Genomic DNA, 23,508 nt, shown 5'->3' on the forward strand with positions numbered 1-23,508 from the left:
AGTATAGCAGAGTGCACCTGGGCATGTGACCTATTAGCAGAGTATAATGAGTGTGCCTGGGCATGTGACCTATTGGCAGAGTATAGCAGAGTGCACCTGGGCATGTGACCTATTAGCAGAGTATAATGGAGTGCGCCTGGGCATGTGACCTATTAGCAGAGTATATAAGAGTGCACCTGGGCATGTGACCTATTAGCAGTGTATAGAGGAGTGCACCTGGGCATGTGACCTATTAGCAGAGTATAGTGGAGTGCACCTGGGCATGTGACCTATTAGCAGAGTATAGGGGAGTGCGCCTGGGCATGTGTCCTATTAGCAGAGTATATCAGAGTGCACCTGGGCATGTGACCTAATAGCAGAGTATAGAGGAGTGCACCTGGGCATGTGACCTATTAGCAGAGAATAGCGGAGTGCACCTGGGCATGAGACCTATTAGCAGAGTATAGCAGAGTGCACCTGGGCATGTTACCTATTAGCAGAGTATAGAGGAGTGCACCTGGGCATGTGACCTATTAGCAGAGTATAGAGGAGTGCACCTGGGCATGTGACCTATTAGAAGAGTATAGAGGAGTGCACCTGGGCATGTGAACTATTATCAGAGTATAGGGGAGTGCACCTGGGCATGTGACCTATTAGCAGAGGATAGCAGAGTGCACCTGGGCATGTGACCTATTATCAGAGTATAGTGGAGTGCATCTGGGCATGTGACCTATTAGCAGAGTATAGCAGAGTGCGCCTGGGCATGTGACCTATTAGCAGAGTATAGAGGAGTGCACCAGGGCATGTGACCTTTTAGCAGAGTACAGTGGAGTGCACCTGGGCATGTGACCTATTAGCAGAGTATAGGGGAGTGCACCTGGGCATGTGACCTATTAGCAGAGTAAAGCGGAGTGCACCTGGGCATGTGACCTATTAGCAGAGTAAAGCGGAGTGCACCTGGGCATGTGACCTATTAGTAGAGCATAGCAGAGTGCACCTGGACATGTGACCTATTAGCAGAGAATAGGGGAGTGCACCTAGGCATGTGACCTATTAGCAGAGTATAGGGGAGTACACCTGGGCATGTGACCTATTAGCAGAGTATAGCAGAGTGCACCTGGGCATGTGATCTATTAGCAGAGTATAGCAGAGTGCACCTGGGCATGTGACCTATTAGCAAAGTATAGCAGAGTGCGCCTGGGCATGTGACCTATTAGCAGAGTATAGGGGAGTGCACATGGGCATGTGACCTATTAGCAGAGTATAGCAGAGTGCACCTGGGCATGTGACCTATTAGCAGTGTATAGCAGAGTGCGCCTGGGCATGTGACCTATTAGCAGAGTATGGGGGAGTGCACCTGGGCATGTGACCTATTAGCAGAGTATGACAGAGAGCACCTGGGCATGTGACCTATTATCAGAGTATAGTGGAGTGCACCTGGGCATGTGACCTATTAGCAGAGTATAGCAGAGTGCACCTGGGCATGTGACCTATTAGCAGAGTATAGCAGAGTGCACCTGGGCATGTGACCTATTAGCAGAGTATAGCGGAGTGCACCTGGCCATGTGACCTATTAGCAGAGTATAGCGGAGTGCACCTGGGCATGTGACCTATTAGCAGAGTATAGCGGAGTGCACCTGGGCATGTGACCTATTAGCAGAGTATAGTGGAGTGCACCTGGGCATGTGACCTATTAGCATAGTATAATGGGGTGCACCTGGGCATGTGACCGATTAGCAGAGTATAGGGGAGTGCACCTGGGCATGTGACCTATTAGCAGAGTATAGTGCAGTGCGCCTGGGCATTTGACCTATTTGCAGAGAATAGAGGAGTGCACCTGGACTTGTGACTTTTTAGCATAGTATAGAGGAGTGCACCTGGGCATGTGACCTATTAGCAGAGTGTAGCGGAGAGCACCTGGGCATGTGACCTATTAGCAGAGTATAGGGGAGTGCACCTGGGCATGTGACCTATTAGCAGAGTATGACAGAGAGCACCTGGGCATGTGACCTATTAGCAGAGTATAGGGGAGTGCACCTGGGCATGTGACCTATTAGCAGAGTATGGCAGAGTGCACCTGGGTATGTGTCCTATTAGCAGAGTATAGCGGACTGCACCTGGGCATGTGTCCTATTAGCAGAGTACAGAGGAGTGCACATGGGCATGTGTCCTATTAGCAGAGTACAGAGGAGTGCACCTAGGCATGTGACCTATTAACAGAGTTTAGCGGAGTGCACCTGGGCACGTGACCTATTAGCAAAGTATAGCAGAGTGCACCTGGGCATGTGACCTATTAGCATAGTTTAGGGGAGTGCAACTGGGCATGTGATCTATTAGCAGAGTGTAGCACAGTGCACCTGGGCATGTGACCTATTAGCAGAGTGTAGCAGAGTGCACCTGGGCATGTGACCTATTAGCAGAGTATAGCAGAGTGCAACTGGGCATGTGACCTATTACCAGAGTAAAGCGGAGTGCTCCTGGGCATGTGACCTATTAGCAGAGTATAGCAGAGTGCACCTGGGCATGTGAGCTATTAGCAGAGTATAGCAGAGTGCGCCTGGGCATGTGACCTATTAGCAGAGTATAGCGGAGTGCGCCTGGGCATGTGACCTATTAGCAGAGTATAGCGGAGTGCGCCTGGGCATGTGACCTATTAGAAGAGTATAGCAGAGTGCACCTGGGCATGTGACCTATTAGAAGAGTATAGCAGAGTGCACCTGGGCATGTGACCTATTAGCAGAGTATAATGAGTGTGCCTGGGCATGTGACCTATTGGCAGAGTATAGCAGAGTGCACCTGGGCATGTGACCTATTAGCAGAGTATAATGGAGTGCGCCTGGGCATGTGACCTATTAGCAGAGTATATAAGAGTGCACCTGGGCATGTGACCTATTAGCAGTGTATAGAGGAGTGCACCTGGGCATGTGACCTATTAGCAGAGTATAGTGGAGTGCACCTGGGCATGTGACCTATTAGCAGAGTATAGGGGAGTGCGCCTGGGCATGTGTCCTATTAGCAGAGTATATCAGAGTGCACCTGGGCATGTGACCTAATAGCAGAGTATAGAGGAGTGCACCTGGGCATGTGACCTATTAGCAGAGAATAGCGGAGTGCACCTGGGCATGAGACCTATTAGCAGAGTATAGCAGAGTGCACCTGGGCATGTGACCTATTAGCAGAGTATAGAGGAGTGCACCTGGGCATGTGACCTATTAGCAGAGTATAGAGGAGTGCACCTGGGCATGTGACCTATTAGAAGAGTATAGAGGAGTGCACCTGGGCATGTGAACTATTATCAGAGTATAGGGGAGTGCACCTGGGCATGTGACCTATTAGCAGAGGATAGCAGAGTGCACCTGGGCATGTGACCTATTATCAGAGTATAGTGGAGTGCATCTGGGCATGTGACCTATTAGCAGAGTATAGCAGAGTGCGCCTGGGCATGTGACCTATTAGCAGAGTATAGAGGAGTGCACCAGGGCATGTGACCTTTTAGCAGAGTACAGTGGAGTGCACCTGGGCATGTGACCTATTAGCAGAGTATAGGGGACTGCACCTGGGCATGTGACCTATAAGCAGAGTAAAGCGGAGTGCACCTGGGCATGTGACCTATTAGCAGAGTAAAGCTGAGTGCACCTGGGCATGTGACCAATTAGTAGAGTATAGCAGAGTGCACCTGGACATGTGACCTATTAGCAAAGTATAGGGGAGTGCACCTAGGCATGTGACCTATTAGCAGAGTATAGGGGAGTACACCTGGGCATGTGACCTATTAGCAGAGTATAGCAGAGTGCACCTGGGCATGTGACCTATTAGCAGAGTATAGCAGAGTGCACCTGGGCATGTGACCTATTAGCAGAGTATAGCAGAGTGCGCCTGGGCATGTGACCTATTAGCAGAGTATTCGGGAGTGCACATGGGCATGTGACCTATTAGCAGAGTATAGCAGAGTGCACCTGGGCATGTGACCTATTAGCAGAGTATAGCAGAGTGCGCCTGGGCATGTGACCTATTAGTAGAGTATAGTGGAGTGCAGCTGGGCATGTGACCTATTAGCAGAGTATGACAGAGAGCACCTGTGCATGTGACCTATTAGCAGAGTATAGCAGAGTGCACCTGGGCATGTGACCTATTAGCAGAGTATAGCAGAGTGCACATAGGCATGTGACCTATTAGCAGAGTATAGCAGAGTGCACATTGGCATGTGACCTATCAGCAGAGTATAGGGGAGTGCACCTGGGCATGTGACCTATTAGAAGAGTATAGCAGAGTGCACCTGGGCATGTGACCTATTAGCAGAGTATAATGGAGTGTGCCTGGGCATGTGACCTATTGGCAGAGTATAGCAGAGTGCACCTGGGCATGTGACCAATTAGCAGAGTATAGTGCAGTGCGCCTGGGCATTTGACCTATTTGCAGAGAATAGAGGAGTGCACCTGGACTTGTGACTTTTTAGCATAGTATAGAGGAGTGCACCTGGGCATGTGACCTATTAGCAGAGTGTAGCGGAGAGCACCTGGGCATGTGAACTATTAGCAGAGTATAGGGGAGTGCACCTGGGCATGTGACCTATTAGCAGAGTATGACAGAGAGCACCTGGGCATGTGACCTATTAGCAGAGTATAGGGGAGTGCACCTGGGCATGTGACCTATTAGCAGAGTATGGCAGAGTGCACCTGGGTATGTGTCCTATTAGCAGAGTATAGCGGAGTGCACCTGGGCATGTGTCCTATTAGCAGAGTACAGAGGAGTGCACATGGGCATGTGTCCTATTAGCAGAGTACAGAGGAGTGCACCTAGGCATGTGACCTATTAGCAGAGTATAGCGGAGTGCACCTGGGCACGTGACCTATTAGCAAAGTATAGCAGAGTGCACCTGGGCATGTGACCTATTATCATAGTTTAGGGGAGTGCAACTGGGCATGTGATCTATTAGCAGAGTGTAGCAGAGTGCACCTGGGCATGTGACCTATTAGCAGAGTGTAGCAGAGTGCACCTGGGCATGTGACCTATTAGCAGAGTATAGCAGAGTGCAACTGGGCATGTGACCTATTACCAGAGTAAAGCGGAGTGCACCTGGGCATGTGACCTATTAGCAGAGTATAGCAGAGTGCACCTGGGCATGTGAAATATTAGCAGAGTATAGCGGAGTGCGCCTGGGCATGTGACCTATTAGCAGAGTATAGCGGAGTGCGCCTGGGCATGTGACCTATTAGCAGAGTATAGCGGAGTGCGCCTGGGCATGTGACCTATTAGAAGAGTATAGCAGAGTGCGCCTGGGCATGTGACCTATTAGAAGAGTATAGCAGAGTGCACCTGGGCATGTGACCTATTAGCAGAGTATAATGGAGTGTGCCTGGGCATGTGACCTATTGGCAGAGTATAGCAGAGTGCACCTGGGCATGTGACCTATTAGCAGAGTATAATGGAGTGTGCCTGGGCATGTGACCTATTAGCAGAGTATATAAGAGTGCACCTGGGCATGTGACCTATTAGCAGTGTATAGAGGAGTGCACCTGGGCATGTGACCTATTAGCAGAGTATAGTGGAGTGCACCTGGGCATGTGACCTATTAGCAGAGTATAGGGGAGTGCGCCTGGGCATGTGTCCTATTAGCAGAGTATATCAGAGTGCACCTGGGCATGTGACCTAATAGCAGAGTATAGAGGAGTGCACCTGGGCATGTGACCTATTAGCAGAGAATAGCGGAGTGCACCTGGGCATGAGACCTATTAGCAGAGTATAGCAGAGTGCACCTGGGCATGTGACCTATTAGCAGAGTATAGAGGAGTGCATCTGGGCATGTGACCTATTAGCAGAGTATAGAGGAGTGCACCTGGGCATGTGACCTATTAGCAGAGTATAGAGGAGTGCACCTGGGCATGTGAACTATTATCAGAGTATAAGGGAGTGCACCTGGGCATGTGACCTATTAGCAGAGGATAGCAGAGTGCACCTGGGCATGTGACCTATTATCAGAGTATAGTGGAGTGCATCTGGGCATGTGACCTATTAGTAGAGTATAGCAGAGTGCACCTGGACATGTGACCTATTAGCAGAGAATAGGGGAGTGCACCTAGGCATGTGACCTATTAGCAGAGTATAGGGGAGTACACCTGGGCATGTGACCTATTAGCAGAGTATAGCAGAGTGCACCTGGGCATGTGACCTATTAGCAGAGTATAGCAGAGTGCACCTGGGCATGTGACCTATTAGCAGAGTATAGCAGAGTGCGCCTGGGCATGTGACCTATTAGCAGAGTATAGGGGAGTGCACATGGGCATGTGACCTATTAGCAGAGTATAGCAGAGTGCACCTGGGCATGTGACCTATTAGCAGAGTATAGCAGAGTGCGCCTGGGCATGTGACCTATTAGCAGAGTATAGTGGAGTGCACCTGGGCATGTGACCTATTAGCAGAGTATGACAGAGAGCACCTGGGCATGTGACCTATTAGCAGAGTATAGCAGAGTGCACCTGGGCATGTGACCTATTAGCAGAGTATAGCAGAGTGCACATAGGCATGTGACCTATTAGCAGAGTATAGCAGAGTGCACATTGGCATGTGACCTATCAGCAGAGTATAGGGGAGTGCACCTGGGCATGTGACCTATTAAAAGAGTATAGCAGAGTGCACCTGGGCATGTGACCTATTAGCAGAGTATAATGGAGTGTGCCTGGGCATGTGACCTATTGGCAGAGTATAGCAGAGTGCACCTGGGCATGTGACCAATTAGCAGAGTATAATGGAGTGTGCCTGGGCATGTGACCTATTAGCAGAGTATAGAGGAGTGCACCTGGGCATGTGACCTATTAACAGAGAATAGCGGAGTGCACCTGGGCATGAGACCTATTAGCAGAGTATAGCAGAGTGCACATGGGCATGTGACCTATTAGCAGAGTATAGAGGAGTGCACCTGGGCATGTGACCTATTAGCAGAATATAGAGGAGTGCACCTGGGCATGTGACCTATTAGCAGAGTATAGAGGAGTGCACCTGGGCATGTGAACTATTATCAGAGTATAGGGGAGTGCACCTGGGCATGTGACCTATTAGCAGAGGATAGCAGATTGCACCTGGGCATGTGACCTATTATCAGAGTATAGTGGAGTGCATCTGGGCATGTGACCTATTAGCAGAGTATAGCAGAGTGCGCCTGGGCATGTGACCTATTAGCAGAGTATAGAGGAGTGCACCAGGGCATGTGACCTTTTAGCAGAGTACAGTGGAGTGCACCTGGGCATGTGACCTATTAGCAGAGTATAGGGGAGTGCACCTGGGCATGTGACCTATTAGCAGAGTAAAGCGGAGTGCACCTGGGCATGTGACCTATTAGCAGAGTAAAGCGGAGTGCACCTGGGCATGTGACCTATTAGTAGAGTATAGCAGAGTGCACCTGGACATGTGACCTATTAGCAGAGAATAGGGGAGTGCACCTAGGCATGTGACCTATTAGCAGAGTATAGGGGAGTACACCTGGGCATGTGACCTATTAGCAGAGTATAGCAGAGTGCACCTGGGCATGTGATCTATTAGCAGAGTATAGCAGAGTGCACCTGGGCATGTGACCTATTAGCAAAGTATAGCAGAGTGCGCCTGGGCATGTGACCTATTAGCAGAGTATAGGGGAGTGCACATGGGCATGTGACCTATTAGCAGAGTATAGCAGAGTGCACCTGGGCATGTGACCTATTAGCAGTGTATAGCAGAGTGCGCCTGGGCATGTGACCTATTAGCAGAGTATGGGGGAGTGCACCTGGGCATGTGACCTATTAGCAGAGTATGACAGAGAGCACCTGGGCATGTGACCTATTATCAGAGTATAGTGGAGTGCACCTGGGCATGTGACCTATTAGCAGAGTATAGCAGAGTGCACCTGGGCATGTGACCTATTAGCAGAGTATAGCAGAGTGCACCTGGGCATGTGACCTATTAGCAGAGTATAGCGGAGTGCACCTGGCCATGTGACCTATTAGCAGAGTATAGCGGAGTGCACCTTGGCATGTGACCTATTAGCAGAGTATAGAGGAGTGCACCTGGGCATGTGACCTATTTCGCAGAGTATAGAGGAGTGCACCTGGGCATGTGACCTATTAGCAGAGTATAGGGGAGTGCACCTGGGCATGTGACCTATTAGCAGAGTATAGAGGAGTGCACCTGGGCATGTGACGTATTAGCAGAGTATAGGGGAGTGCACCTGGCCATGTGACCTATTAGCAGAGTATAGCAGAGTGCACCTGGGCATGTGACCTATTAGCAGAGTATAGGGGAGTGCACCTGGGCATGTGACCTATTAGCAGAGTATGACAGAGAGCACCTGGGCATGTGACCTATTATCAGAGTGTAGGGGAGTGCACCTGGGCATGTGACCTATTAGCAGAGTATAGAGGAGTGCACATGGGCACGTGACCTATTAGCAGAGTATAGTGGAGAGCACCTGGCCATGTGACCTATTAGCAAAGTATAGTGGAGTGCACCTGGGCATGTGACCTATTAGCAGAGTATAGCAGAGTGCACCTGGGCATGTGACCTATTAGCAGAGTATAGAGGAGTGCACCTGGGCATGTGACCTATTAGCAGAGTATAGAGGAGTGCACCTGGGCATGTGACCTATTAGCAGAGTATAGAGGAGTGCACCTGGGCATGTGACCTATTAGCAGAGTATAGCAGAGTGCACCTGGCCATGTGACCTAATTGCAGAGTATAGCAGAGTGCACCTGGGAATGTGACCTATTAGCTTAGTATGATGTGACACCCATGAAACGGACACCCCTAGGACTGTGAGGGGTTAATACCACCTTGGGCAAGGAAGGAGTTAATACATATCTCCCCAGCACGTGTGAAGCAAGGGGACAGCTGGTGCTGATTGGATGAGCCTGTCCTGTCTCTCAAGCGGTGGGTGTGGTCAGGTGCCTGCGAAGAAGAGGGTGAATTATAGAGGGCGTGCCAGGAGCTGAGGAGAAGTGTGGCATGCAGCACGAGGACAGCGGGCAGAGACTGCCAAGCTGCAAAGCTCTAGTGGAGTGTGGAGCAGCCGAGCCGGGAGCATGGACGCCGGGGACCCGCGGAAGATAGACCGGGTCAGGTGAGCCACAGCAGTGGGAAGTTGGGACCAAGAGCAGCACACCATTAAGGCGTCCAGTGCAGCAGCAAGAGCCGCTCGTGGAGGTACACAGCCACAGTGGCAACACGCAGTACAGGGTAATCATCCTCCCTGCGCCATACCACAGCAGCAGCCATCATAGGGTAACTTCAAAGCACCCTCATTTGTTATACTACTTATAAGAGAAGGCGCTGTCCTATTGTGATTTATAACTTTTTCTGCCAACCACAAGATGGCCACAGGCCAACAGCAACACTTGCTTTGTGTTGCCATGCTGCCAACCACAAGATGGCCACCGATTAACTGCAGTGTAGACATACAGCTCCAGCAGTGGAGAAGTTACATAGCCTTGCACCAGAGGTAGCTACAGGAGTGGTGAGTGGAAGACTGATTGCACCACAGGCAGAGCTGCACTGACACTCAGTAGTACTGGACTCTCTCATACCTTGTTGCAAATAGCAGAACCTCAGTGTTACTTTCACTTTCAGTATATAGGAGTTATCTGCTTCACTGACCAAGCTCACCAATATTTACCCTGCATGTTTTCCGGATCACCCCAAGACTGTCCTATTTCACAGCACAGTGATTCTTTGATACTTGAAAGCTGGAATACACTACTGAAAGGAGATAATATAGCCCTTCAACCTGGGATAGAACTGCGGGACACTTTACAGTAACAGCTGTCTAGGAATATTGAATAACCTGATTGCCTGAGAATTGAATGTGCTTATAGTGACTGAATTGCTGTACTGTGTACAGGACTTCCATATACACATTGGCGATTCTTCCCTCCCAGATTTAATACTAACAAACGTTACACTAAGTGGGACTAGTACCATGGTCAACTTAAGCTGATCTATAAGAGCTCCACCAGCTGCAGCAGCGAAGACGGGTAGGAATACAGTGTTTTGTGTTTAAGGTCATCTGGACATTGAAACTGTTAGTTTAGTACTGACATCATTGCTGAATTGTTTTCTTGTAGTGTGCAACCGTTTGGGATAAGAATGTATGCTCAATACTGAATTCAACTGTGAATAGTAACGTAAAAGCTGTATACATTGCATGGTCATACTGCCAAAGTATTATTACACCAATCCGTATGGTGCCGTGCAAATGCCATTGTTTTTATGTGTAATCTCATTATTGATGTTTTTCCCACTGATGCAATACAAAGGCTGCCTCATTGAATGCGGAGTGTTATTTATGCAAGTGCCCTGCCGACACTCTAATAAACCTGTGTTCACAAAATATAAACCACAAGCTGCCTCGTCACCCCTTCATGTGCTTCCATTACTCTCACCTCTCCGTAAGTCGAGTGAAGATTGAACCACAACACACAAGGCAAACTCTTTACTTACCACATAAAGTCAAGGTTACCACAATAGCGGAGTGCACCTGGGCATGTGACCTATTAGCAGTGTATAGAGGAGTGCACCTGGGCATGTGACCTATTAGCAGAGTATAGCAGAGTGCACCTGGGCATGTGACCTATTAGCATAGTATAGCAGAGTGCACCTGGGCATGTGACCTATTAGCATAGTATAGCAGAGTGCACCTGGGCATGTGACCTATTAGCAGAGTATAGCGGAGTGCACCTGGGCATGTGACCTATTAGCAGAGTTTAGGGGAGTGCACCTGGACATGTGACCTATTAGCAGAGTATAGGGGAGTGCGCCTGGGCACGTGACCTATTAGCAGAGTATAACAGAGTGCACCTGGGCATGTGACCAATTAGCAAAGTATAGAGGAGTGCACCTGGGCATGTGACCTATTAGCAGAGTATAGTGAAGTGCACCTGGACATGTGACCTATTAGCAGAGTATAGAGGAGTGCACCTGGGCATGTGACCTATTAGCAGAGTATTAAGGAGTGCACCTGGGCATGTGACCTATTAGCAGAGTATAGCAGAGTGCACCTGGGCATGTGACCTATTAGCAGTGTATAGAGGAGTGCACCTGGGCATTTGACCTATTAGCAGAGTATAGCAGAGTGCACCTGGGCATGTGACCTATTAGCAGAGTATAGAGTGCACCTGGGCATGTGACCTATTAGCAGAGAATAGCGGAGTGCACCTGGGAATGTGACCTATTAGCAGAGTATAGCAGAGTGCACCTGGGCATGTGACCTATTAGCATAGTATAGCAGAGTGCACCTGGGCATGTGACCTATTAGCAGAGTATAGGGGAGTGCACCTGGGCATGTGACCTATTAGCAGTGTATAGAGGAGTGCACCTGGGCATGTGACCTATTAGCAGAGTATAGCAGAGTGCACCTGGGCATGTGACCTATTAGCATAGTATAGCAGAGTGCACCTGGGCATGTGACCTATTAGCATAGTATAGCAGAGTGCACCTGGGCATGTGACCTATTAGCAGAGTATAGCGGAGTGCACCTGGGCATGTGACCTATTAGCAGAGTTTAGGGGAGTGCACCTGGACATGTGACCTATTAGCAGAGTATAGGGGAGTGCGCCTGGGCATGTGACCTATTAGCAGAGTATAACAGAGTGCACCTGGGCATGTGACCAATTAGCAAAGTATAGAGGAGTGCACCTGGGCATGTGACCTATTAGCAGAGTATAGTGAAGTGCACCTGGACATGTGACCTATTAGCAGAGTATAGAGGAGTGCACCTGGGCATGTGACCTATTAGCAGAGTATAGCGGAGTGCACCTGGGCATGTGACCTATTAGCAGAGTATAGTGAAGTGCACCTGGACATGTGACCTATTAGCAGAGTATAGGGGAGTGCACCTGGGTATGTGACCTATTAGCAGAGTATAGAGGAGTGCACCTGGGCATGTGACCTATTAGCAGAGTATAGAGGAGTGCACCTGGGCATGTGACCTATTAGCATAGTATAGAGGAGTGCACCTGGGCATGTGACCTATTAGCAGAGTATAGGGGAGTGCACCTGGGCATGTGACCTATTAGCAGAGTATAGGGGAGAGCACCTGGGCATGTGACCTATTAGCAGAGTATAGCAGAGTGCACCTGGGCATGTGACCTATTAGCAGAGTATAGGGGAGTGCACCTGGGCATGTGACCTATTAGCAGAGTATGACAGAGAGCACCTGGGCATGTGACCTATTAGCAGAGTATAGGGGAGTGCACCTGGGCATGTGACCTATTAGCAGAGTATAGTGGAGTGCACCTGGGCATGTGACCTATTAGCAGAGTATAGCAGAGTGCTCCTGGGCACGTGACCTATTAGCAGAGTATAGTGGAGAGCACCTGGCCATGTGACCTATTAGCAGAGTATAGTTGATTGCACCTGGGCATGTGATCTATTAGCAGAGTATAGAGGAGTGCACCTGGGCATGTGACCTATTAGCAGTGTATAGGGGAGTGCACCTGGGCATGTGACCAATTAGCAGAGTATAGAGGAGTGCACCTGGGCATGTGACCTATTAGCAGAGTATAGCAGAGTGCACCTGGGCATGTGACCTAATAGCAGTGTATAGAGGAGTGCACCTGGGTATGTGACCTATTAGCTGAGTATAGAGGAGTGCACCTGGGCATGTGACCTATTAGCAGAGTATAGAGGAGTGCACCTGGGCATGTGACCTATTAGAAGAGTATAGCAGAGTGCACCTGGGCATGTGACCTATATGCAGAGTATAGCAGAGTGCACCTGGGCATGTGACCTATTAGCAGAGTATAGAGGAGTGCACCTGGGCATGTGACCTATTAGCAGAGTATAGTGGAGTGCACCTGGGCATGTGACCTATTAGCAGAGTATAGTGGAGTGTACCTGGGCATGTGACCTATTAGCAGAGTATAGCGGAGTGCACCTGGGCATGTGACCTATTAGCAGAGTATAGCGGAGTGCACCTGGGCATGTGACCTATTAGCAGAGTATAGCGGAGTGCACCTGGGCATGTGACCTATTAACAGAGTATAGCGGAGTACACCTGGGCATGTGACCTATTAGCAGAGTATAGGGGAGTGCACCTGGGCATGTGACCTATTAGCAGAGTATAGGGGAGTGCACCTGGGCATGTGACCTATTAGCAGAGTATGACAGAGAGCACCTGGGCATGTGACCTATTAGCAGAGTATAGAGGAATGTGCCTGGGCATGTGACCTATTAGCAGAGTATAGCAGAGTGCACCTGGGCATGTGACCTATTAGCAGAGTATAGGGGAGTGCACCTGGGCATGTGACCTATTAGCAGATTATGACAGAGAGCACCTGGGCATGTGACCTATTAGCAGAGTATAGGGGAGTGCACCTGGGCATGTGACCTATTAGCAGAGTATAGGGGAGTGCACCTGGCATTGTGACCTATTAGCAGAGTATAGGAGAGTGCACCTGGGCATGTGACCTATTAGCAGAGTATAGCGGAGTGCACCTGGGCATGTGACCTATTAGCAGAGTATAGCGGAGTGCGCCTGGGCATGTGACCTATTAGCAGAGTATAGCGGAGTACGCCTGGGCATGTGACCTATTAGCAGAGTATAGAGGAGTGCGCCTGGGCATGTGACCTATTAGCAGAGTATAGCGGAGTGCGCCTGGGCATGTGACCTATTAGCAGAGTATAGCGGAGTGCACTTGGGCATGTGACCTATTAGCAGAGTATAGCGGAGTGCACCTGGGCATGTGACCTATTAGCAGAGTATAGCGGAGTGCACCTGGGCATGTGACCTATTAGCAGAGTATAGCGGAGTGCACCTGGGCATGTGACCTATTAGCAGAGTATAGCGGAGTGCACCTGGGCATGTGACCTATTAGCAGAGTATAGCGGAGTGCACCTGGGCATGTGACCTATTAGCAGACTATAGCGGAGTGCACCTGGGCATGTGACCTATTAGCAGAGTATAGGGGAGTGCACCTGGGCATGTGACCTATTAGCAGAGTATAGGGGAGTGCACCTGGGCATGTGACCTATTAGCAGAGTATGACAGAGAGCACCTGGGCATGTGACCTATTAGCAGAGTATAGAGGAGTGTGCCTGGGCATGTGACCTATTAGCAGAGTATAGCAGAGTGCACCTGGGCATGTGACCTATTAGCAGAGTATAGGGGAGTGCACCTGGGCATGTGACCTATTAGCAGATTATGACAGAGAGCACCTGGGCATGTGACCTATTAGCAGAGTATAGGGGAGTGCACCTGGGCATGTGACCTATTAGCAGAGTATAGGGGAGTGCACCTGGGCATGTGACCTATTAGCAGAGTATAGGAGAGTGCACCTGGGCATGTGACCTATTAGCAGAGTATAGCAGAGTGCACCTGGGCATGTGACCTATTAGCAGAGTATAGGGGAGTGCACCTGGGCATGTGACCTATTAGCAGAGTATAGCAGAGTGCACCTGGGCATGTGACCTATTAGCAGAGTATAGGAGAGTGCACCTGGGCATTTGACCTATTAGCAGAGTATGACAGAGAGCACCTTTGCATGTGACCTATTAGCAGAGTATAGAGGAGCGCACCTGGGCATGTGACCTATTAGCAGAGTGCACCTGGGCATGTGACCTATTAGCAGAGTATAGGGGAGTGCACCTGGGCATGTGACCTATTAGCAGAGTATAGTGGAGTGCACCTGGGTATGTGACCTATTGGTAAAGTGACAATGGAAGGATACTGTGGTCCATAACTTGATAGATGGTATGATGTAATATATCTAAATGGCCACAGACAGTACACTGGGCCCTGGGTGTGTGGGATGTTTAGCGAGTTAATCCACAAGTGGGGCTCTGTATGGCTCTTATGGCTGGGAGTCTCAGAGGGCATGTCCAGCCACCTGTAACGCTGAGGAGGAAAGACGCAGTAACAGAACACGCATGTGCAGTAGCGCGTATCGGATGTCAGGCCTCCTGCTGAGCCCAGTGGGTCCTAGTGACCGTCGGCTCTGCTGCTCTGTGGATATTAGGCAGCGCAGAGCCCAGTAACTCAGTACCTTCAGTTATTGAGACCTAATAAAAACAAGTTGCTGAAAAATTATGTTTTATTAAAATCTGCATTAAATAAAACAGCAAAAAACAAAACACTGACACAAAAATATAAAACACTTTAAGCAACTCTGATATTTCCATTGGTCTTGGCAGCTGCGATGGGGGATCCCGATCCTGGTCTAAACACGCCCTTACCTCCACTGCCTGTACCACGACCTCCACCACGACCTCCACCTCGGCCGCCACGCTGTCCACTGTTTCTGCTTCGACCTTGCTTTGACCTCTTTACTCTTTTGTTCTGCATAAAAACACATACAAACATAATTGCAGTACAGTATAGCTTCAGGTAAACATGAAATACCCTGACTGGTGTGGGAAAGGAATGTGGAAGTATATTTCACTTTTACAGAGGTGAATGAAATCCACTTCCTTGGTTTGTTCTTCCCTTGGTAGGTCAGAGAAGCAGGAGGGTTACACTGATACTGGGGGTAACACTGACACTGACGGTAACACTGACACTGAGGGTTACTCTACACTGAGGGATACTCTACACTGAGGATAACACTGACACTGAGGGTTACTCTGACAATGAGGGATACTCTGACACTGAGGGTTACACTGATACTGAGGGTTACACTGATACTGAGGGTTACTCTACACTGAGGGTTACTCTGACAATGAGGGTTACTCTACACTGAGGGTTACTCTGGCAATGAGGGTTACTCTACACTGAGGGATACTCTGACACTGAGGGTTTCTCTGACACTGAGGTCTACATTGACACTGAGGGTTACTCTATACTGAGGGATACTCTGACACTGAGGGTTACTCTGACACTGAGGGTTACTCTGACACTGAGGGTTACTCTGACACTGAGGATAACACGGACACTGAGGGTTACACTGAAGCACAGGCGCCACAGTTTAAAGCACATTTATGAAACATTGCCACACAGCAGTGGCAGAAATGAAAGGTAGTGTAAGATGGAATTGTCCTTGGGCCCTCCCACTCACCCTTATGTTGAATATTAAAAAGGGCATGCACACAAACCAAGCATTTCAGTGACAGGGACTGCCACTTTTGTGGCTGAAGTGCTTGGTTTGCTTGGGCACCACAAAACAAGCTACCAATCGGCTTAAGGCAACAGCTCTACAGAGGCAAGATGTCACCATCATTGCCATCCTCACCCTCATCAGTGTGTACATCATCCTCACACCTAGTTGCTTTTTTAATTGTGTGCCAAAAGGGACTATTTGGTGCAATTTGGGGATAGCTGTACTGTATATGGACAGTCTCTATTGTGTTCAGAAACTTGGCATCAGTAGTTATAAGATTTAAATATTATGCCAAATAAATCACTGTAAGTGTATTATGGGGCATATTTATAATGTATTGGGTTCTAGACCCAGTAATTATAGCTTCTTCTTACCGCTATAGCCCTGTATGAAGAAATACCCACAGGGGCAGGAGCCCACCCCGTCAGCATGTTATAAGTGCAGTGATCCCTAATGCAATCATTTTACTTCTTCTTTGGAAGCCGGGTGCCGCTCTGCGCATGTGCAATCTGCTGACCACGAATGAGCAAGTGGAGAGTGCCGGGTGGAATTTTTCTGTACCTTTTGAGATCTGTAGCCCATAGCATAGTTGCCGACTTTCTGGCTGCTCCTTCCAGGAGGCAGCAGTCAGATCAGCAGGGGGGGTGTGGCTGGTAAAAGAGGGCATGGCCGGGCAGATGACTGATGTTCGTGGGGGTGACTGGGGTGGGGGTCACGCGATTGCATCATTTTGGCCCCGCCCCCACTACACAATGCCAATAATACAGGCTAAAATGATCCGCCCCTGCTGCGGGTTTAACAGTTATTAAAGGGGGGAGGGGTCGGGGGGGGTATCAGCTTGCCTGCATTTCCGGGGAGCCGGGAGATGCATCCGATTATAGGGAGGCTCCCGGCCGAATCAGGAGGGAAGGCAACCCTGGCCCATAGGCTGATTGGTTGGTACTTTATCTCTCTCCAAGGCTTAGTTCATCTGCCCCATAGAACCTAAGCTGCAGTAGGAGGTCTCTCTCTCTCTCTGCCTCTCCCACCCACTCTCTCTCTTACATGCTAGAATGCCTGCTTAGTCTGTCTCCTCCCACACACAGGAATTATGGAGGTTGTGATTAGAATAAGATTGCTGTGAACATATCAGCCATTTGGTGTTGTGTTATGCCCCCATATTCCCTTCCTACCCTGAGTACCCTCCACCATCACACCCACCACTCTGCCATATATCACCCCACAGTCACAGATTCCTACCAGCAGCTGAGTCTCCCTCACCACAACTCACACTGCTGCAGCTCCTGTGCAGAGCGTTGTGTCTCCACATGCTCTGCACAGGTTACATCTGTAGTTCAGCAACATCCAATGCTGCTGTGCAGCGCAGTGCAGCCATCTAACCCCTGGGCCACAGGACAGCACAGCATGATTCAAAGGTGTCTGGTGTCCAGTAGTACCTTTGGTCACCCGATCCGATGGTGTCAGTCCGAGGGTGTCATTCCGATGGTGGTGGGGACGCAGCTGTGAGCTCTGCTCATGCTCTGAGGCCCCGGCAGTTGCTCCATTTACCCCTAGTTTAATCCGTCACTGGTTGTAGTACAATAAAGGACTGAACAGCTTTGTCCGTACACAGTATTGTCAGTAAACCAATGGTGATTGTTGCAGCACCTCCCTCTGCGCCAATATGGTAACGCCACCATACTGCGAGATAGAAAATATGTGTATAGTTCTTCTCTTGCTGATTTCACCTAATTAAACCCCTGATTCTATGGAGTGTAAAGTGGGGTCATCTGTAAGTGTCTGTTAGGTGATATATAGTTTGTGACGTTAATCCGGAGATATTGGGCCTGATTCCGGGGGGGACATAGAAGCACCCGCAGTTGTGTCTATTGGCGGTTGCCCATCTGCGACTTTATGCTAATGCTGCTACAAAGTCCTCCCCTGGCGCACAGACGTGCGTCCGTTTGTGCATGAGACTCCCACATTCTGTGTCTGCAGTGGCTGAATTACTGTCTGGTGGTCTTTAGATGCCACCATCAGTCGCACCATGGAAGCTTGTACCAGTCCTATGGCAGGTCCTGTTTTTCCATACAAGTACGGCCTCCTGTGTGAGCAGCGTAGCGTCAGTGTATGCAACCACTTTCACCTGCGACACTCCCATTACACGCCCATAAAACGGACCATCTGCGCACTGCCCAGGAATGCCCACTTCATTATCAATAGACTTGCATGCATACGTCTGGAGTTGCAATGGCGAGTCTGTATGGGCACAATCGTGACGCATGCGTGGTGCGACTTCAACACGTGCGGAGTAGCAAGAAATTGCTCTACTATGTCCGACATCGTCAGTGCATCCAGCTCTGATTCAGGCCCTAATAATTACTTCTAATTTTGCCAAGAATTTAATATATACAGAAATAAGAAACTTAAACTCATCTCAGGGGTCCACAGCGTTCTCTCCTCTCCTGGGAGGAGTGTCTGCTAATAACTGAATAACCATTGAATAACTGAAGTCACTTACATCTAGATGGACACTGTCACATGTGACCACAATGATATCTCGGTCCTTCTCAGCAAAGAAAGAGGATCTGCAGGATTTCACCACCTGTCAGAGAGGAAAATAATTAGTAGTGAGTCAGGGTATGATCATCAAATGTTGATAAATGAATTAATGGGACAACTAAATAATATTTTAATGAATTAAACTATTGTTCTTATAAGTTGTTTTCAGTAACTGGCATCCCTGATCTCCACCATGTTTTTTACTGGATAGAAGCAAAAGAGATAAAGTCAGGAGTCTAACGCCAGCTACCCACGTTTTATTCCTACCACGTGTTCAAAGCACCAAGAGCCAGGATCAGTGGCCAAATGTCCAGAATCCAGGCTGCTTAAAGCACAGGCAGAGAACTGGATCTCTTCTGCTTATACTGGGAACTGTTGGTGCACTTGGAAGACAGTGGCCACACCGCTCAATGGGGGTCCTCTTCCAAATATATTCCTGATAGTGATCTGACCAGTTCCCTCCTGATAGTGATCTGACAGTTCCCACTCAGTTATAACCAGGCATTTGAGACATTTGGGGCTCACAAGCTGAGTCATCTGGCTGATATAAGTGTTGGTGTTGCAACAAGTTTCACCAGGTTTAAAATGATAAATATTGACAACCAGGAGAGTAAAAGATCCTGTGAGTCACAGCCCTGTTGTTAGATTAGGTAAAAACACTCAGAGCTACATACAAGGTGAGCTTCATAAACTGTAAGTATAAGGAAATGCCTGTAGGAATTGCTAAATGTACAGAGAATATCAATTAAACAATGTCCATGTTTTTCATCATCATTATAATCATCTCTTTGTAGGGTGCCATAAAGAGAACACTAAAAGGAATATAAAATACAACATCTTAAACATAAAGTAGAACATGATATAGAACAGGATCAAAGTAGGTAGACAAGGGAGGTGACAAAGGGCCCGCTTGTCATGGAGGGAGTGGCAGAAAGGGGGTGCTGAGGGAGAATGTTTAAAAGATTGAAGCTTGGGGGATAACATGCAGAGAAAGGAGTTCCATAGCTGAGATGCAGCACATGGGAAGTCTTGTGAGAAGCTCTAATCAGGAAGGAGGAGAAGCTCAGGTAGAAGTGGAATAGATAGGACAAGCAGGAGTAATGCTGGTGACAAGGCCAGAGATATATGAAGGACAGGCATCAGTGAGGGCTTTGCAGCTGAGGGTGAGCATCTTGAAATGAACCCTGAATGTGATCTAGTGTAGATCTTTGCAGAGTGGTGTAGCAGAAGAGAAGTGACCAGAGAGGTAGATCAGTCTCACTCCAGTGCTTAAGGTGCATCGACAAGGGGAGAGACAGGTGAGGGGAAGGCCAGTAGCAGGAGATTGCAGTAGTCAAGGTGGGAAATGATGAGTGAGGTACAGTAATGAGGCTTTGCTGACATCGTTAAGAAGAAAAGGGCATATTAGAGCGACGTTACGAAGGTGGAGGTGGCAGGACTGCATCAGCCCCGGCTGTGAGGAGTGAATCTGAGGGTTTTCCAAATTAATTAATTAATCAATTAATCATTTATTAAATATATTATAATGAAACTACCTCTAACTAAAAAGTTCATAAATAAGTACACAAATCAGATACAATTTGAGCATTATTTTAGTGTAGTAAATACTGTACTGTAATAATATATATCAACTTACTTTCATGTAAATTTATATTATATTTTAACTAAATCCTGTACAATGAATACATATACAGTATATGTCTATGGGGTATATTTACTGGTATGCAGTCAGGAAGCCGGCGGATGTAATCCCGACTGCCAGCTTCCCGACTACTGTATCCCGGCAAGGGTTAAATGACCGGCGTCTACATCTAGACGCCGGTCATTTTACCGACGCCGGGAGACCGGCACCCGGCATCCCGATCAAAGGGATGCCGGGCGCCGCTGCAGACAGCCGCGGGCGGGGGGAGGGTTAGGTTTAGGGCTTAGGGTTAGGCACCCCCCCCCCGGGAGGTTAGGGTTAGGCTAGGGGAAGGGAGGGGTTAGCGTTAGGCACCCCCGGGGGGAGGTTAGGGTTAGACACCCCTCTGGGGGACTTAGGTTTAGGCGGCGGGGAAGGGGGGGTTAGCTTTAGGCACTTAGAGGGGGGATAAGGGTTAGGCATGGGGGGGGGGGTTAGGGTTAGGCACCCCTAAGGAGGGTTAGGGGGAAGAAATAGGTTAGTTTATACTTACCTGGGACGATCGGGATTTCCTCCTCTGTCGGCCACACGCTGTTGGGATTTGAACCGCCGGGCATGCGTCCAGCGATAAATCATACTGATTCCTATTTACTAACCTGCGTTTGTCGCCGATCATTATCAGCTTTTAAACAAACCTGGCTGCAATTTTAAAACTTTCAGCGGTTTCGGTAATACACGGATTACAAAATATTCCCCCTACCTGTCTAATCCTGTCTGTAGTAAAATGACCAGCACCGTGTCTGATGCATGGTCTCCCCAGATAAGTGCAATGATTAAGGGTGTAAGAGTTGCATGGTGCCAGGAGCTACAGTAGGTGCACAGCGCTGTCTGATCTCTTGCACCAAGGATATTGCTGGTGCAAATGTGCCCTGGCAGTGATCCCGGTTACTTTCGTAAGGAGATGGGCAGGGGCGGCGCTGATCTCTGAATGTAGATAGAGATCCTCATTTATTTCCAAGTACACAATGCGGCCAACTTGAATGGAATTCTGAATCAGCCCCATAGTTTCTTATTACTTACACCGTCAGCTTTGAATGCACACTCAGCTGTCATTTTGTTGTCCGCTTTATGGCACAAAGTTTCTTTTACTGTGAATTGGAGTCTGTGGCAAAGGGGGGCCTCATCCTAAACACAGGAGAAATAGAGGATTGCAGATTACTGAAATTTCATATATATACTGTATATATCTAATACTCAGTAAAATATACAACTTTGCAGGAACGTTTGCCGTTTCAAGTTTTTTTGAGCCGTATTGGAAGAAAAGTGCTATATAAATAAAATAATTTATATTATATTATCATTATAATATTAACAATGTAAATGTAATCACTAACCATCATATACTCAGAGTTATTTCCAAGGAGCTTATAGACAGCATCTTCCCCAGATACTTTGTTGTAGTAATCAGCGCTGATCACAGACATGGCGGCGATGTCCTCTTCAGTCCATTGCGTTATGGGTAATGACGCACTAACAGCAGCTGCGATGGCTCCCAGCACTAGGCACATGGTCAGAGACCTCTCCATGCTGAACTCCTGTCTCTGACTGATGTAATAACTCCCCGCCCAGGTCACTTTTATACGTCTCATTTGTTATTCTCAGACCGGATTTGCACAGTCACTGTATAAAACAGTATAGTACACAATTTCATAAAGACAAATTTTCTGCAATTGCAACACAAAACTACCGGAAGAAACTAGATACAGTACTAGCAACAAAAACAGATCATATTATTTTCAATGTTCTCTCTATAAATTCTAATGAGAATTGTCTTTTTTTACATTAGATTTGACTTTGATTTTTATGGCTTGGCACAAAGTGCACCAACGAAAGTGCTATTCCACAGATGGGTGCCTGGTGAGGCCAAATTGTGTCACATTAGAAAATGAACTTTCATTATTTTACTTCAGTGCAAAAGTAAGTGCGCAAGCATAACTAACCGGCACTTAGCAAGGCATACACTCAGTCAGCCCTACTCCCCCCCCCCCCCAAGCTGTGGAGATTGCTGCAATAAATGCCACTACCTAGACCTGCACATAAGGCCTGATTAAGCAAGGATCGCAGATGCGATTGCAATAGCGATTACGCATGCAGTCTCACTGCGATGATATGCTAATCCACTGTGATCACTATGCCGTCGCAGCACACCATAAGGACGCCCACCTTACCTTACACAAATCCGTAATACTTAGCAACATCAAGTACAATCAGAGCCTCACGCACACTTGCACAAGGTCAGACCTTACTCCGAAATTGCTAACCTTCCTGTATCCAGTGAGAGATCAGGTTGCATATGGTATTGTATGGCATGCCCCTGCAACGGCGTTCAACCTCACTGGCACGCTCGCGTTTCGCCGACCACCCCCATCAACACCCCCAAATGGTACTTCCTGTCAATCACTCTGCGATGGGTCTGCAGAGCCACTGCAATCACAGTCCATATGCACATTACGCAACAATCAGCAGAGTGCGTGCGTAATCGCAGTTGCGTTCCTTGCTGAATCATGCCCTTAATAAACCCGGGGTTCAAACTCTCCCTCTCGGTGCCTCTGGTTGTTTTGTAATCACTAGCGAGAGTAGCTGGCACTGATCGCTGGCACCGGTTGCAGTGGTGCCGCTGCCAGTAGAGTCAGCAGTTTGTGTCGGCACTCCTGCCTCTCTGCTATCGCCACTAATAGATTTTGGGGGAGCATTTGACTAAGGCAAAGGCGGCTCCTATCAACCACCTCATTCTACTAAAAAATACTTTTTATAATAAATATAAAACTAATGAAAATTATAGAAGGAAATTAACAAACAAAACTAACAAATAAATGAACTTACTGAAAGGAGACTGCTGCTGGCTTTCCTACGGAGATAACTGAAGGGGGCAAGAGGACGAGTCATCAAATTTTGGGGCTAAATTATGTTGACTTTTGGCAAATCAATTTTTGGGGAAATTTTAAATCTGTAACCAACAGGTCATTTCATTAGCGTCCACTTTACTTCTAGCTAGAGATGTGCAAGTCTCCTGGAAACACCCCCGAACTTAGGGGATACGATTGGATCCAAGTCCCGGCTCAGGTGTTCCTGCCAAGTTTTGATCCCAAAACGAGGCAAAACATAACTTCCTAGCATCGGATCTCCCGTGTTTTAGATTGCATATAAAAATCCCTCCGTCGTGATCGGACACCATCACACAGGAGACCACATAGAGAGGATGTGGGAGTATGGGCTGGTGCAGGGAGGCGCAGTATTAAGCACTCCAGCAAGCCA

At 48.3% G+C, this 23,508-nt stretch overlaps 2 protein-coding genes across 2 annotated transcripts in view; one reads left to right on the forward strand and one right to left on the reverse strand.

Annotated features, from left to right (window-relative positions):
* Positions 1-9,829: 9,829 nt before the first annotated feature.
* LOC148508515 (uncharacterized) overlaps positions 9,830-23,508 on the forward strand; it is a 143,903-nt gene continuing 130,224 nt past the window's right edge. The window contains exon 1 of the mRNA XM_088444417.1: positions 9,830-9,974. The gene's annotated coding sequence lies outside the window, so the exon portion shown is untranslated. The remainder of the gene's footprint in view (positions 9,975-23,508) is intronic.
* LOC148508516 (cathelicidin-related antimicrobial peptide Bf-CRAMP-like) lies at positions 15,079-21,785 on the reverse strand. Its single transcript, XM_088444416.1, has 4 exons — positions 21,588-21,785; positions 21,274-21,378; positions 18,532-18,615; positions 15,079-15,274 (listed from the first exon to the last, which is right to left on the reverse strand). The coding sequence occupies exons 1-4, from the start codon at positions 21,777-21,779 to the stop codon at positions 15,095-15,097; spliced, it is 561 nt and encodes a 186-aa protein (XP_088300542.1). The 5' UTR covers positions 21,780-21,785; the 3' UTR covers positions 15,079-15,094.

The sequence above is a fragment of the Taudactylus pleione genome, unplaced genomic scaffold (assembly GCF_031769625.1).
Source record: "Taudactylus pleione unplaced genomic scaffold, aTauple2 ptg000362l, whole genome shotgun sequence".
Classification (NCBI taxonomy): domain Eukaryota; kingdom Metazoa; phylum Chordata; class Amphibia; order Anura; family Myobatrachidae; genus Taudactylus; species Taudactylus pleione.

Excerpts from the sequence above, each read along its gene's own strand:
- LOC148508516 (XM_088444416.1), bottom strand. The coding sequence starts at position 21,779 with ATGGAGAGGTCTCTGACCATGTGCCTAGTGCTGGGAGCCATCGCAGCT. Across the intron at positions 18,616-21,273 it reads GTGCATTCAAAGCTGACGGT|GTGGTGAAATCCTGCAGATC; the intron begins GTAAGTAATAAG and ends CCTCTCTGACAG. Across the intron at positions 15,275-18,531 it reads GTGACAGTGTCCATCTAGAT|AACAAAAGAGTAAAGAGGTC; the intron begins GTAAGTGACTTC and ends GTTTTTATGCAG.